The 16,955-nt window shown below is 42.3% G+C and overlaps 1 protein-coding gene and 1 pseudogene across 3 annotated transcripts in view; one reads left to right on the plus strand and one right to left on the minus strand.

Annotated features, from left to right (window-relative positions):
* The window catches only part of LOC104865753, a 4,861-nt pseudogene extending 2,748 nt beyond the window's left edge, over nucleotides 1–2,113 (minus strand).
* Grik4 (glutamate ionotropic receptor kainate type subunit 4) overlaps nucleotides 1–16,955 on the plus strand; it is a 308,759-nt gene that overhangs the window by 126,194 nt on the left and 165,610 nt on the right. For all 3 annotated transcript variants that reach the window (XR_004517486.1, XR_004517487.1, XM_033764389.1), the window contains one exon: nucleotides 14,600–14,764. Coding sequence is in view for 1 of the 3 variants with exons in the window: in XM_033764389.1 (XP_033620280.1) it covers nucleotides 14,600–14,764 (165 nt within the window). In the remaining 2 variants the exon portion in view is untranslated. The remainder of the gene's footprint in view (nucleotides 1–14,599; nucleotides 14,765–16,955) is intronic.

The raw sequence follows: 16,955 nt of genomic DNA on the forward strand, positions 1-16,955 counted from the left end.
AAAAAAAAAAAAAAGAAAAGACACATGTTCTGTTAGTGGTGAGCAAGGATAACCTAGGTGTAGCTAAGTGGCTATAGAATACTGTAGAATGTGAGCCTGTAAAGGGACCTAAGTGTAGAAGATCTGGGGGCCAAGCAGGTGGATCTGCAGTGGAGTAGCTACATTGAAAAAAAAAAAAAAGAAAAGAAACATGTTCTGTTAGTGGTGAGCAAGGATAACCTAGGTGTAGCTAAGTGGCTATAGAATACTGTAGAATGTGAGCCTGTAAAGGGACCTAAGTGTAGAAGATCTGGGGGCCAAGCAGGTGGATCTGCAGTGGGGAGTAGCTACATTGGTAGGAGAGCAACTGAGGCAGGAGACAGATTAAGGAAATTCAGAAGAGAGGAATGGCAGCCGTGGGAACAGAGAGCAGGCAGTGGGTGAGAAGCAGACCCCTAGCATTCTTTGATGATGGAGTAGACAGAATGGTGAAGGGATAGGGTGAGGGCAACACAGCTTTGCCTAAAGATTGCATGTGTGCAATTGTGTTATTCGCTGAAGCCGGGGAAGTCAGAGCCCCTGTTTCTATAAAAAGATAATGGGTTTTGTTTGGGACTTAGAGTTTGGAAGGAAATCCAAGGGGGCATTTTCTAGTAGCAGTCAGAAATAGGAATCAAATGATTGGACCTGGAGATAGTGATTCTGACATTATCTGCTTAGAGCTGATAATTGAGAATTATTGTGTTCTTTAAGGGACTGAGCACACAGTAAAGAGCAGGTGGTCTGAGGACAAGATCTGGACTATACCGATGTAGAAGCAGGAGAGGAGTTAGGGAAGAACTGGTCATATGAGTGTTGCAGTTTCTCTGCATCCTCCCCAATACTTGTTGCACCCAAGGCTTTAATTTAAGCCATTCTAATAGGTTTGTAGTGATATCTCATTATGGTTGTACTTTGCATTTCCCCAGTGACTAATGATGTTCAGCAGGTATTCCACATGCTTATTTGCCACTCACTTATATAACTTTTAAAAATTAGCACCAAAATTTTAATACTTAACTCAGATTGGGAGGAAGGAAACGCCACCAGAAACTTCCCTCTAGAACACAGTAATGATGTTCATTCCTCCACACATCCAAATTTACAGTTGATCAAAACCAAACCAAATCAAAACCAAAAAACTCCATAACAAAAACAAAATTCACAAAAATTAAATCCTAGGGGCTCAGTGCATTTCAGAGCCTTTGCTGTGCTATATCATTTGTCCTTCAGTTGACTTAAAAAAATAACAACCTTGTGTTACATTCCATGGGTTTGAAAAATGAACGAATAACTTAAAAATGAGAAGACTTTAAGGAATCCACAATCAGTTTCTGGTTGTTTTAATGTCATGTGCAGCATATGGAGGAAGGCTATTTGCAGCACATTAATCACATAATCGGGTGCTCTTCCTTCTTTGGCATGCTTCTTTTGTCCTGGAATACATTCTTTTATTAGAACCTGAAAGCAGTCACCTTTACGACTGTTTAAGACAACACCATAAGTTCTTTGCATCTATTTCTTAAATCCTCCAGTTACTACTTGATCACTCTCTACCGTAGTGACCACCTTTGGTTTCACTTTGACCACTTCACTTACTATCTGCCTCCCAATTTCAGTACATCTTTCCAGTGTAATTGTCTTTGCTACTGCTCATTATGACTTCAGGGATAGGCCAAATCATTCGGCCAGGTTAATGTCCCCACTAGGGATAAGGATATTTTCAAACTATGTTGAATTTTAATGTTCTGATAGGGTGACTCTTCATTATACACCACTTTATGTCATACTCAACCAGGAACCCCATAGCAGTAGGCCATTATCTGGGTCACTGTTACCTCCTCAAACTTTGAGTGGTAATTGCCTCACCCACCCAGTATTGTCCTCATTCAATTCTTTCATCCTTCTGCTTTGTCCAAAAGGCTATCAATTTCTTCTCTGCCCTGACCATCACTGTTGTAACTCTGAAGGTCCAACAGTATCAATCTGGATAAATTCAAAAATTGACAAAGCTGCCATCTTTGTTTGTGTAAGTTGCTCAGTAGTCTTGGTCCTGACAAGTGTGCACTGAATCCGCCATCTCCGGCTCCTGGAAAATAAACCAGAGGACTTTTAGAATGAATGGTCTCTCCAATAGCTTTGGCAGTAAGCCTGAAGTTGAGTTTGCTGTGCTGTACCAGGAAAAGCCATCATAGGAGACTGGGTGGGGGGATGAAGGGTTGGTGGGTTGATGTCAGGCTGTGCTTGAAGAGTAACTGAATTGTCTATTAGGATCTTTTGCTCATTTAACAAATTAGATTGCTTTCTTATGCAGCTTAACATGTTCCTGTGAGCTTGAACCACCAGTGGTACATGCATGACTGTCCCATCCAATGGCTTATGTCACCCAGTGAGATTGTCCCATGCTGTCCTATGGCACAGTCATGCACATATCACCTATAGCTCAGAGCTGCCTGCCAGCAAGACATACAAATTACAACTCCATCGTGAATGTGTTAAAAGTTCTTTATGTACTTTGTATTCAAGTCCTTTATCTAATATATGCTTTGCATGTAATATTCTCTCTCAGTCTGTGACTTGTCTTGTTCATTCTTCTAACTGTATCATTTGAAGAGCAAGCATTTCTGATTTTGATGTTCAGTTTACCATTTTTTTACTTCAGAAGTTGTGCTTTTGGTGTCAAAGATAAGAAATCTTTGCCTAATTCAAGGTCATAAAGATTTTCTTGTAGCAGATTTTACCTATATGTCTGTGGTCTATTTTGTCTCTATTTTTATACATGGTATAAGAAAGGGTTTTAAGTTTCTTTTTCTTTAACATAAAGTATATTGAATTGTGTCATCACAATTTGCTGAAAAGATTAGTTCTTCCTTTGCACCTTCATAAAAATCAGTTTTCCATGTATGTATGAGTCAGAGTAGTGATTTTGAAAGGAATAGAGGTTGATATAAAATTCCTCAAAAGCCAAGACAAGTTTGGCTCAAGCATTTGAAAAATGCCTCCTGTTGTCAGACAAGTTACCAAGCATTAGGGATACTTAGAATGAAAGAGTGAAAGTTGAAGACCAAACTGATTATTGAAATGCAGTGTAAGAGGCAGGGGTTTCTATGAAAAGACATAGTTATGGTGCTCGTTTGGCTTCTGTGTTCAGGGAAACCTTCCTTGAGGGAGGAATGTGTGAATGTATGGCTGTGTGTGTGTGTGTGTGTGTGTGTGTGTGTGTGTGTAGGTAGGTAGAGAAGAATGATGAGTAGGGAAGCCAAATGTAGGGTTTGAGATAGAGAAAGACAGGTCTTGTCTGGCCAATATGGAAGTCCATGTATTTTGAGAGGAAAAGCTTTTGAGCAGGGGTTAGCATTCCTAAGCAATGTGAGGCAGTGGCCAAAGAGTGCTGGTGTGGTGGTGCCAGACTGGAGGCAGGAAACCAGGGAAGAGTAAGAGGTTACAGGTCAGCCATTAAGGTAAAAAGACTGACCTAGGATAATGGAGGGATGACTAAGGAGAAAAGGGTTGATTTGAAAAATATTGAGGGGGTAAAACCAGAAGCACTGATATATACTGGTTTTACCTCAAACTGAGGAGTTTGGATGAGGGCACAATTTTGGGTAGCTGGTGCTGCCATTAACTAAGAGTTAATACAGCAGGAAGAGCAGGGGAGGGTTCACTTGGGGTCTTGATAAATGTGAGGTGCTCTTTCAACCTTTACCTGGTGACACCACCACTTGGACATATGAGAATCATCCTAATAGAGGTAGCTGCAAATGAGAGATAAGTTAGAAGTTCTTGGAAATAAGGCAAGAAGAGGGTTTTGCAGAACCTCTAGGATTACCAGTATTTAAAGGACAGTAGAAGAGCAGTGCACCTGTAAGAATGGTCAGCAAATAGGAGAAAGAACCTTGGGAGAGTTGCTTCTCAGAAGTCAAGGAAGTTCAAGGTTTCAGGACTCTCAGATAGAAAGGAAACACAAGCCCTAGAGCAGCCTAAAGAAGTGGTCCAGCAGCCCACGTACCTGGACCAGGCTACCATTAGGAGCTATGTGATTGGCTGGGCATGATGGCACACACCTGTCATCCCAGTACTCAGGAGGCTGAGGCAGGAGGATTGCTATGAATTCAAGACCAGCCTGAACTACACTGCAATATCCTGTCTCAAACAAAAATTGCCCCTTTCTTACTTGTCTCACAGGCAGAATGGAATAATAAGTTGTAGGACTATGTGAGGATTAAATGAGATAATAGTCAACAGTGATGTCAGCTAGTGATATCGTTAGACAAGGAATTCAGAAGTGTTCACTGATTTTGCAAAACTGTATGTTTGATGTTGACTCGGTGTGCAGCTTAAGGGAGATGGTGGGGATGGAAGGCAGATTATAGTGGTCAAGGCGAATCTGGGATGGAGTCAAGTCAAGAAAACATCAAGTAATCATTTTCAAAGCCTGGCTTAAAGGGAAGGAGAGGTGGAAGGGCAGACATGGTCAGCAAAGAGTCTACATGGGAGGGGAAAGGAAGGACTCTGGTGATGACCCAGCATGAGGGAAAAGGCTGACCTGGGAGAGATTGAAGACCAAGGAGAGAAAGGAGGTATGCAGAGGCAGGCAGACCCCAAGGACAGAAGGGCAAGCCATGGGTAGAATCTACCTGGAGGAGGAGGAGCCCGTAGGAGAAGCATATTGGGAAAGTATAGAGGCACAGAGTCAAAGAAATTGCCACAGCACTGCCTCAGTTTAACCAGTCTGTGAGCCAGTCCATGGGAGCTGGGCAGAGGCCAGCAGTGTAGGTTCATGTAATGGTTGAATTGTGCCTTCTCCAAAATTCCTATGTTGAATTCTTATAGTCAGATACCCCAGAATGTTGCTGTGTTTGAAGCTAGTGTCTTGTCAGCACAGGGATGCAACAGGCTGAGCCAAACAGCCGTAGGCAGTGTTATAGACAGCTCCCATAAAGACTTTCCTGTAAAACTACTTTATTCCCCTCTTAAAGACATAAGAGTTACCACAGTGTCTGGAATCTTCAGCATTGGACCTCTGGAGGAGTCAGAGACTAAGGAGGTGAGTTTTCCCACCTGAGGAGTCACACCTGGACTGTTAAGAATCTGTGAAGGGAGGTTAAGCTCTGTTCCAGTTTGCATAGGTAGGCAGAGCGGCCACAGGTACTTGGAGGTGTTTCTGATTCCTGTGCCCTGCAGGCCTGTGATAGGGACATCATTTAGGATGACTGTTCCATGGCCAGTGACTTACCTGACATTGGCTGTAGAGGATGCAAAGTCAGGTGACCTCACACTGTTCATTCCCACAGTAGCCCTCACCGAGGGCCACTGTGTATCCAGAGGTCTGCAGGTACTGAGAAGAATCAGGCATGGTCCTCACCATCAAGCAACCAACTGTCTAGGGAAAAAAAAATAGGCACAACAGCAAACTAAGGGAGTTCAAAGGGGAGGGAATTAATTTGAAATGTGGAATCTGTGAAGATTCAAAGGCTGAAAGGAAGACTCTGGGGTTTTAAAGTGTAAGCAGGAAGCCAGGCATGGTGGTACACACCTATAATCCCAAGCACCCTTGGAGCCTGAAATAGGAGGATTGCAGGTTTATGTCCAGCCAGGGCAACTTAGTGACTTAGCAAGACTCTGGATCAAAAATTTAAACAAAAGGCCGGGAGCACTATTCATCAGCCAGGCCTCCAGGCCTGTTTGCCATTCAGCAGCAGGGCAGCCTGCAAAAGCAACAGCCAGACTGGGACAATAGCAGAGAAAAGAAAGACCATTGTTCTGAGCTCAGGAAGATGGTAGAGTGGTGAGCAGGAAAGAGAGGGCCTCTCCCAGGCTTGTTGCTGAGAATTGAAGCTCACCAGGAGAGCAAAGATAGCTACTGTAAATAAAGACACAGCAAGCTACAATGGCTGGTGAGTGGTTAAGATCAGCATCTACTGCTGGAACCCAGACTTTCGTGGGAATGGGGCAGCTCCAACCTGCAGCAGAACTGTGCAGAGTTCAAACCCACAAGAGGTCAGGGAGCTCAAGTCCAGCCTTGCAACAAGAAACCAGCTTGAATCCCAGTGGACTGCAACTGGCTCGCTCAGATAAAGTGACTTGAATCTGCTTACTACTGCCCATGTTGTCTACTGGAGACAGCAGACACACACCTTGAAGGAGACTTTTTCTTTCTTTCCTTCTTTCTTTTTTTTCTTTTCTTTCCCTTTCTTCCTCTTCTTCATCTCTCTCCTTTCTTATTTCCATTTTTCCCTGTTTTGCTTTTTCTTGATTGTTCTTATTTCTATGAGTGTGAATACAGTTTCTAGTTTTCAAGTTGCCATGAGTTTGTTCTGTTCTTGCTTTTGTTCCTTCCTTATCTTTTCCTCCTGTCTTCAGCAGTTTCCCAAAGTTTCCATGATCATCCTGTGTCCTCTAGCCCTACTTCTAACCTTTCTCTCTCCTTCTGTTCTCTATCCCCATTCCCAGCTTCTTCTAATCTTCTTCCTACAAGGTAAATTTGCTATACTGAAGGGCTTATTTACTGCAAATGCATTTCTCGCTGGTCCTAGATTTTGATATAGAACCACAAGTCTAGTTCATGCAGTTGAGGATGACAAATAAATACTTACCACAATTTGTCCTTTTTAAAAAACTTGTCCTTTTCTAAGTTGTGTTTGATGCTACTGTTGATGCTGATCATATTACTTTATACAAGGTGATATGATTGTCCTAGTCAGTTGTTTTTCCAGTATACTGAGACTGAGATTGCCGGAGGGTCATTACAGACTCAAAACTCAAAGACCAGCCATATCTAGAAGATACCTCTGAGAAATAGTCATTCCCTAAGGGTTCTAACTACTGGCAATAAAAATATTCACAATAAGCAATATACAAGCACCAAGCCAGGAATTACACCAAAAACATTAACAACAACAAAATAGAAATGAGAAGACACCCAAACAAGATATAGACGCAGACTTCCAGATCACCAAAGGCAAATTCAGGGAGCAATGAGATGGAACAATCTGAAAGCCCAATTACCTGGACTCCCTGAACTGGTAACAAGGGAGGTAATAAAACAGATGAAAGAGGCTCTGGAAAAAATGAAATCAGAAATAATTTCTCAGGTAACAACAGAGATGGTGACCATAATGAAAGATATGATTAATAACTCTAGAGGAAATACAGATTTTAAAAAATACAGGAGCTGAGGAAAATGATGGAAACCATGAATACCCAGCATAAGAAGGAAATGGTAAATATAAAACAATCCAAGCATCTAAATTAAAAATTCCATTGAATGTTTCTGCAGCAGAATAAATGAATGTAAGGACAGAACTTCAGATATAGATGACTGGATGGCATCAGTGAACATGAAAAAGAAAAGATTTCTTAAAATAGCAAAGGACCATGAGAATTCAACCCAAGAGCTACTAGATGATGCAAAAAACAGTAACTTAAGATTGATTGGAGTCAATGAAGGAGTAGGAGATAGCAGAAAAGACATAAATAAACTTTTCACAAAAGTAATTGCAGAAGACAGGAAAAGAATTTGACATAAAAATAAGTGAGGCATATAGAACTCCAACTAGCCATGATAAAAAAAAAAAATCTATACCTCGACATATAATAGTGAAGATTCCAGAAAATCCAACACAAGAACAAAATGTTAAAAGTAGTTAGAGAAAAGAAACAAATCACATACAAAGGAAAGCCCTTCAGAATCACAGCAGACTTCTCAACACAAACCCTCAGGTCAGGGAGAGCCTGTAGTGAACTATTTCAAGCTCAAAAGAAAACAACCTTCAACTCACATTGATGTATCCTACAAAACTACCTTTCAGAATCGATGGAGAAATATGATACTTTCACAACAAACAGCACCCAAGGAACTTCATAAATACCAAACCAGCACTCCAAAAAATTCTAAACAATATCCTAGGAAAACACAATGACTATCACAACCCCAGGAAGTCCAACAGAATGAGTCCATCAGGCAAGGCAAGAAATCAAATGCAAAGGGATAGAAAATCCAGCAACAGGAAAAGATCATGACAAGAATATGACAGTATATATCAGTTATAACCATCAATGTTAATGGTCTCAATTCACATATCAAAAGAAATAGACTGGCTGAGTGGATCAAGAAGCAAGATCCAATAATATGCTATATACAAGAAGCACAATTCAAAATAAATTCATAGACTGAAATTCAAAAGATGGAAAACAATACTCTATATGAGAGGAATCCCCGAAAAAGACAGGGGTAGCTCTCCTATTTACTGACAAAGTAGATTTCAAACTAAGACAAATTAAGAGAGACAAAGGTTACTACATCATTGTAAAGGGAACAATCCAAGAGGAAGAGATAACAATCATAAATATATATGCACCAAATATTAGTGCTCCAAACTATGTAAAACAAATACTAATGAATATGAAAAATTAAATAAGCACTAATACAGTAGCAGTGGGAGACCTCAGTACCCTACTGTCACAAAAAGACAGATCAACTAGACAAAAAAGTCAACAACAAAATACTAGAACTCAAATCAAACTCTTGAATAAATGGACTTCATAGATGTTTACCGTGTTTCACCCCACAAAATCAATACACATTCTTCTCAGCTGCACATAGGTTGTTCTTCAAAATAGACCATATTCTAGCTCATAGAACATGTTTAAGTAAATGCAAAAGAATTAAAAGCATCATACCAGTGATATATGCATACCCATGTTTACAGCAGCACAATTTATAATAGCTAAACCTTGGAAACAGCCTAAATGTCCATCAACTGGTGACTGGATAAAGAAGTTATGTGTGTATTTTTTAAAAAATAAAATGGAGTACTACTCAACCATAAAAAATGATAAACTGGAGACATTTATATGTAAATGGATGCACACTGAGGCCATACTCTTAAGTGAAGTAAATGGGGCACATGTAAAATACTGAATTATTTCTCTGGTGTAAAAAACTGAAAGTATAAATGAGGACGAAAATGTATAATAGATAATGTGAAACAGGAAGAAAAGGTTCAAAGGGGAAGGGGAAATGGGGAGGGGAGAAAAGAAGGAAAAGAAAAAAATATGAGAAAAGAAGGAAAAAATGGAAACAAAGCATTTGTAAGTAGGGAGGGAGGGATGAGTAGAAGGGAGGGAAAGGGAATGGAAAAAAACAAGAATCAAGATATATCATGTACAGGTACAAATTCCCAATGATGAATGTGATCATAATATGTACCTAAAATGTACCAATAAACTTAATGAATAAAAGAAAAAGGCTGGGGATATAGTTCAGTGTGGAGGACCTGGGTTCAATTCCTAGTACTGAAAATATACATACATACATACATACATACATACATACATACTGGCAGCTAAAGACACTCACAGACACAGGCGGGACGTCCCCTCTGAGGTGTTGGAGGCTCTCAAGAAATCCAGAGAGAATACTGGAGCTGGGGCATTCAGGAGGGCTTCCTGCAAGAGATGAGTCTAAGGGTAGAGGAAGGGGTCTGGCAGGAAAATGGGGGTAAAGGACAGGGACATTGTCAGTAAAGGCATGGGAAGGGATCATAGGCCAGTCTAGACCCTCACTGTTGGGATGCTGCAGCACAGAAAAGAGAATGGAATCCAGCAAGTGGCCCTGAGACAGTCCCAGACAATCAGTTGGGACCTACCTTTCAGACTCTAATCAGGAGGTCCTGCCTTTGAGCAGGGCTGTGGTCATACACCCTCCCCAGGTATTCTGACCATGTTCATTAGGGCTGAGCCAGAGAGTATTGCAGTGGGCAGGACAAGGCCTGGCAGCCCTGAGGGAGGTATTCTGTCCAGAAGGGACACAGCTGTGGGACAAAAATAGGACAGGGATGGGCAGCTAAGAGGCTTCTTTTCCCTTGGTATGAGCCTCAGACCTCAGTGAGAAGAGGGCAGAGTCTAGAGCTTGAGGCTTGTGGGGAGAAAGGCTCTGACTCCAAAAGATCCCTGGCTTCTTGGGTATGAAGAGGGTACACTGAGTCCACCACCTGGACTAAAGGAATTACAGTGCACTGGGTGCCCAGGGCTGGAGAGGGGGTCAGCCTGAGTCCCCACACATCTCCCACCTCAGCCCTACTCTCACTGCAGCCCTGACCTGCCAGCATTGCTGTGGCTGCTAGTTGACTACATGCTGAGCAGTCCCCTGGGCCAGAGGATATGCTGGCTCATACTGCTCCTCATTTGGCAGCAGCTGGGAACTCTGAACATCCTGGCCTAGCTGGGCAGCCAGGCCTGAGGGACACAGCATAGTCCAAGAGCATCCGCTACACATTAAGAGCATGCTGTTCTTCTTCATCCATCTGGCCCTTCTCCTGAGACTAATGAAGAACAAGTGTGTTATTTGGTAATAGCCTGCTGGGGGTATGTTCCTGGGGTGTCTGGAGAGAGCATAATCCTCCATCTTGTCTTCAGCCTCTACAACCCCAGAACCAGTTCCTATTGTCATCCTAATTATCCCAGTCCCAGTATATTTGATGCCAAACAACCAGCCAATTGAGGTACTTCCCAGCCAGAAATGAACAACTATCTAGAACTAAAACCTTAATGAAAGCAGTGCCTAGAATGGCTTGGGGGCAGGGAGTAGGGAGAGCAGGATTGTGGATCTTACTGAGTTGGCAAGCGCCTGCCAAATACTGTGATGGCAGAGTCCCTGCTGAACCAACCTTGTGGGAGGAAAAGTGGGAAGGGGTGCAGATGGGCCTCGCAGGTCTCTTTATATAAGATTCCCTATTGCCTCTGCCCATCATCCGTCTCAAAGTGTGTCCAGTGGTGCTCTGTGAGTGGATTGTTCAGTCTCTTACCTGGCTGGCTTGAGTCCTGCTCACCTGAATTTGTATTAACACAGTATCTTAATCAGCTCAGACTGCCATAAGAAAATGCCATAGACCAAGTGCTGACACAGTAGACCTTTATTTTTCTCTATTCTGAAAGCTGGGAAGTGCAAGATCATGGTGCTGGCAATTCAGTTTGTAGTGAACGCTGTCTTTGGCTTGTGGATAACTGCCTTCCAGCTCTGTACTCTCATGGAGGGGAGGGCGGAGGGATACTAGTGCTATAAGATCAGGACTCCACCTTTATGATCTCATGTAACTTTATTCACCTCTATTTCCAAATGAAGTCACATGGGGAGTTAGGGCTTCAACATCTGCATTGGGGGAGCAGGGAAATGAAATCCATAGGTAACATCTTGAATGTGCCCTTTACAAAGGGGGAGGAGAGAAGAGAAAAGAGAGAGTAGATGGAACTAGTCAGTTCTGATGCAGACCCTTAGATGTATGTTTCCTGGTGTGGTATAGCTGTAACTATACTCTTTGTATACCAGCAGGGCTGGGGCAAGTCCATTGTGACTCTGTAACATAAATACCTAAGTCAGAACATTTCTTAGCACCTAAATTCACAGGGGATATGGATATTGGGTTAGGTTTTTGCCTCTGTGACAAAGTAATATGAGATTTTAAATTTAAAGGAAGAAAGATTTATTTTGGCTCATGGTTTCAGTCCATGTTCACTTTGCCTTCTTGTTTTTGGACTGTGGTGAAGCAGAACATTATTGCAAATAAGCATGTGGAGGACACTGCTCACCCCATGGTGGCTGGGAAGCACAGATAGAAAAAAAGGGTGACCAGCATCCAATATCCCGTTCAAGCACATTCCCCAAGTAATCTAACTTTCTCCTACTAGGCCCCACTGCCTAAAGGCCCTACCACTTCCCAACAGTGTTGTGGACTGGGGATCAGCCTTTAATATATGGAACTTTTGGGGCCATTTAAGATCCAAAACATTTTATGAGAGGTTATTAATTTATTTCATTAGAACTGATTTAAATAGCTAGTGGGTTGTACACTGGAACATTGGTAAGAGTGAGATCAATGGCCCAGAGGGAAGAATAGCTGTCTCCAGTCTAAAAATCCCACAGGGGTTGGGAGAGGGTAGGGAAGCAGAGAAATTATCTGAGGGACTTTTCGGAAATCTAGAGTTCAGCTTGTTACCGTTGGTGTTTCAGAATTAATTTGATTCGCCTAGATGGTATATTCTTCCCACTGTCTACAAGACTCATGAGTCCACCCTATCACACCCCACCCTCAGCTAAAATTCCTAGAAAGCCAAATTTTCATGAGAAGGAAGATGATCTAAGATTAAGGAACAAGGTCTGAAGTGGAGTTCACCAAGGTCACCTGCTACTCACCAGCTGCAGGAATGCGGGCAGGTCATGAGACTTCTCTGACCTGTGACTTCTCATCTCCAATGAAAACACCCATCACACAGAGTAATTGCAGAGATCATGTGAGACTGTGTCCTCTAAGCACTCAAACCAGTGTCATTGCTGAATAAATGCACACTGGTGTACCATAGACCCCATGACTAGTACTTGGTGGCACTGCCAATTCCTAACATTTTACATATCTCTTTCCTGTGCTCTAGGGACAGCCTAACAATATCTATTTTATTTGTAATTGTGAAACATTGTCTCCTAAATCAAATCTCATGTGGAACCCCAATATCTATAACTGGTGTATATGGAAGTGTGCTAGTTGAAGATGGCACAGGGCTAAACACCCCAGAAAGCCTGCTGTTCATTTCTAGAAGAGCCTCAGGGGTCCCCCAAGGAACACCATTTAAAGATCAACCTTCTTATTCCCTTTCTCCTTCTAGTCCAGAGTTGTTACTTGGTACAGCACAATGTAATTGCTTCTGTTTCTGCTCCCAAGGAACCATACCATTCCTGTTTTCAACCCTGGTGTCACCCTGGTGGGGGTTTAAATTTCCTAGTAACACACTCGTTGTTCTTTGGCCAACCCACAGGTGGCACATCTCAGGTGAATGTGGACCTTGGTAGTTAATTCATAGGGGTCAACTGTATTGCCTTTGTCTTGGGTTGCCCTTCTGTTGGCCCATGCATGGCCACCTGAGTAAATGAAATATCACTTTGCTTGTTTAGTGAAGTTATCCATACAAATATATGCACACTTTGGGGAAAATGCTTTGTAGTATTCTATCTTTGGTTTTTGGACTTGAGAGATAGTAAGTATGGGACCAATACATGGAAAACACGGCAGGGAATCTGGATCTCTCCATCTACCCCATCCACAGGGAATCAGGGGCCATGTGTTGGTGGAGTCTGTTTGTCTTGAAAGATAAGTTTCATGTGTTTTCTTTTCTATAATGGCCTTATTGAGATTAATTTATATACCATGTAATTCACCTATTTAAAGGATACAATTCAGTCATTTTTACTATATTCTGAGTGGTACAACCATCACCACAATAAATTTAGAACATTTTCTTCACCATAAAAAGAAACCCCCTACTAGTTAGCAGTCAGTACCTCTTTTCCCCCAAGTCCTTAACCCTCCCCAGGCAACCTTTAATCTACTTTCCACATCCATGGATTCACCCATTCTAAACATGTCATATAAATAGAACCATTCAGTATGTGTCCTTTGTGTCTGACTTCTTTCACTTAATAATGTTTCCAAAGTTCACCTGTGTTGTAAAATGAATCAGTACTTTGTTCACTTTTATTGTTAAATTATATCCTAGTGCATAGAAAAACCACATTTTACTTTTCCGTTTATTGATGGACATTTGGGTCATTTCCACCTTTTGCCACATACTGAATAATGCCGCTATACATGTTTGTATACATTTTTGTTTGTAGATTTTTATTTTTGAAACTTTAACCTATAAAGAAAATTGAGGTTCTCAGTTGCTATATTTATCTGCTATGTGCAAGACACTGTGTTGAGCACATAACGATCTCCTGTAATCTTCACAGAAGCCCAAGGAAGATTCTTCCCATTTTCCATATGAGGAACCTGAGGTCCTATAGCTAATAAGAGGTGGAAGTGGCTCTCTGTGACCCCATAACACTGATTCTCCACACTGCTTCCAGAAGTTGAGCAGACGCTGGTGCTACACCATTCCAGTCACCCACATACACTGTCTCACTGATAAAGTCCAGATGATGGGCCACCTACTTGCAGTATCTTAATTGAATCCTCACACCAACTGGATGAAGTTGTCTTATTTCCTAATGTTGAGGGATGAAAGGAAGTTCAGAGCAGCTGCGTGGTTCACCTGGCGACATGGTTCTTGGACATTAGAGGCTAAGGCACCAGTGTCAGTAGTATCCTGCACTGCTCCTTGCTTCCTGTAGCTCTTCCTCACAGATTGGCCTCCTCTAGTCCTCTCTCACCTTTGGAAGAGGTTCTTATATGCCTGAAATTCCATTTTCGAAGGATAGCACATGTGTGCCTCGCTATGTGCATGCAGACACATATCCAAGGGTATCACTATGCCTGGGCCCAGGGACCTCATACAGACAGGACCCCTGATGACCTGCCATTACATTACAGAGTTCCTGAGGTGCGCATCCACATTTAAATTCACTTGCCTGCAAACAGAGCCCCTCAAGCATGTAGAGAATTTGCTTTTGGAGTAGTGCTGAGGTAGAGAGAGACTTAAATATCTGCCTGGAAACAGAAGATAGTAGTTCGGGGGAGGTTTGGGGAGGAGGAGGGGTAACAGTAGTGGCTGGTGTACCAATTGTTTCCATGTGGTTGCCTGCCCACAGCTGCTATTTTGGACGACCCCATGGAATGCAGCAGAGGGGAGAGGCTGTCCATCACCCTGGCCAAGAACCGCATCAACCGTGCTCCTGAGAGGCTGGGCAAGGCCAAGGTCGAAGTGGACATCTTTGAGCTTCTCAGAGACAGCGAGTACGAGACTGCAGAAACCAGTACGTAGAAGGAACAGGACTGGCAGAGAACTAGCTGGTGGTGTTAGCTGTACCATTGCCAGACCTCTGATAGAGACATCCCCGGGGAGGGGGAAAATATGTACCAAGAGGTCCTTTGAGGAATGCAGCCTGTATGAGACTCCCATTTTTTTTGTGAATCATATGTAGAATAGAATTAAGATAGAATACTAATTATTTCATTTATTCATCTCCTTACTCATTCATTCCTTCATAGACTGATTCAGTCATGTCGTGGATATTTTGTGCACTAGTCCCTGAATGAAATCTTGTGCATGATTAAGAAAGAAGAAATACCTCTAGCCCAATGGTAGCTAAGCCGTTGCATATCTGAATGCTTGTCTTGCTTTCTTGTGGAGAGAACAGCACTATGGGAGGAAACTGGGACTTGGGACTTGGCATAGAATTTGGCTGCTTACTCTGTAAGTAATCTAGGACAAGTCACTACTTATCCTATCTGAATCTCAGTTTCTTCATCTTAAAAAGTATTGCAGAGCTCTACTTTGCAAATATTGCAAGTTATTATGAGATTTAAATAACTTAAAATATAGGAAAATCCTCCATGAATTGCTGTGTTGCAAACATATAGTAGGTCACTTAAATCATTCATAAGGCACCCTTACTATATACTGGGCCCTGTTTTTAGTTTTTACAATAGTCTGAGAATTTAAGGGTCATTACTGCCACTTTAGAAAAGAAACCAATACTCAAAGTTACCGTCTTAGTTACTTTTCTTGTTGCTGAGACAAAATGCCTGACACCCAAAGTTAAAGGAGAAGAGTTTACTTTAGTTCAGTTTGTAGAGGTTTCAGTTCATAGTTGGCTGGCTCCAAGGCAGGGTGCAGTGGCAGAGGAGCATCCCAGAGGAGAAACAGTTCATGGCAAGCAGAAGGCAACAAGGTAGCAAGGAGCAAAGTAGCAAAGCAGCAGCAAACAGAGAGGCAGTAGTCTCATTTTTATCAGTTCCAGGCTACTGCCTTTTGGGTGGTACCACTCATACCTAGTATGGGCCTTCCCATTATCCACACCCAGAATTATGCTTAACCAAGTAGTAGACTAATTTAGTTATCATACATCCTTAATCCCAGCCTCACACAATCTAATCCCCCACATCACACAGTTTAATCCCGCCTCTGGAAAGCCCCACCTTTGAGCACATGAGGCTTTGGAGTGACAAACATAACAGTTACTGAATGATTTACCTGGCCACAGAGTCAGTGACTGAGCAAGTCCCAGATCTTGTAAACCCAGATCACAATCCACTCTGTCTCCCCTGTGATGCCATAGCCTATTGCAGGTATTACCTTGGCAACTTTAAATTGGAAATGGTGGTGAAGAAAAGCTCCCACCCAATGGTGGCTGAAAAACAAAAGAGGAAAAAGAGGGGTTGGGTTCCCATTATCCCCTCTAAGGGCAGGCTCCTAATGATCTAACTCCCCTCTATGAGGCTCTAACTACTAAGAATTCCACCACCTCCCAATAACACCACTGGCTGAGAACTAAGCCTTTAATATATGGCCTTTGGGGACACTCAGAATCCAAACTATAGCCAGAGCTTCTCAGCCCAGACGTACTAGCTAGCATTTATTCCCTAAAACTTGGAAGAGTCCCTGTCTTCTCCTTTTCCAACCCATTTAGACCTCTAACAACACCCAATGGCAAAATCAAATAACCAAATAGTTTAAATATTTATGTCAGACCTCTGGTCTTCCATATGAGGACCCAGCAGTGTTCTAGCCTGGGCTGTTAGAATTGTGAGAAAAGAGATACATTCATACTGCCCAAGTACAGCAGGTAAGGATACTGTTAGGACCCAGACAAGGGAGTAGGGGAGGAAAGTAACAAACCCGAGACATGCCAGCTTCTCACTTTTGCACTCACAAGAGCTGTGATACTCTTGCACTGTTGGAACTAAGTTCTTCCCACTTTGTGAGTTTGGCTTCCTTATTTTCATCTTGCCTTTGTCTCATAATGACCTCCCAGGGCTGATTAACCCTTTGTTTTTTCATTCAGGAGCTTGTAGAGGACTTTTCTATTTCTGGTGTAATTACTAAACAGACAGTCCCTGTTCTCAGTTGGCTTGCAGTCTCTGTTCAGAGTACACATCAATGGCAACTTTTATTGAGGACTTATTTGATTTCTGGCATGGTTCAGGATGTCATGCAGTGGAAAT

The sequence above is a fragment of the Fukomys damarensis genome, unplaced genomic scaffold, assembly GCF_012274545.1.
Source record: "Fukomys damarensis isolate Sample0158 unplaced genomic scaffold, DMR_v1.0_HiC HiC_scaffold_16, whole genome shotgun sequence".
In the NCBI taxonomy this organism is placed as follows: Eukaryota; Metazoa; Chordata; class Mammalia; order Rodentia; family Bathyergidae; genus Fukomys; species Fukomys damarensis.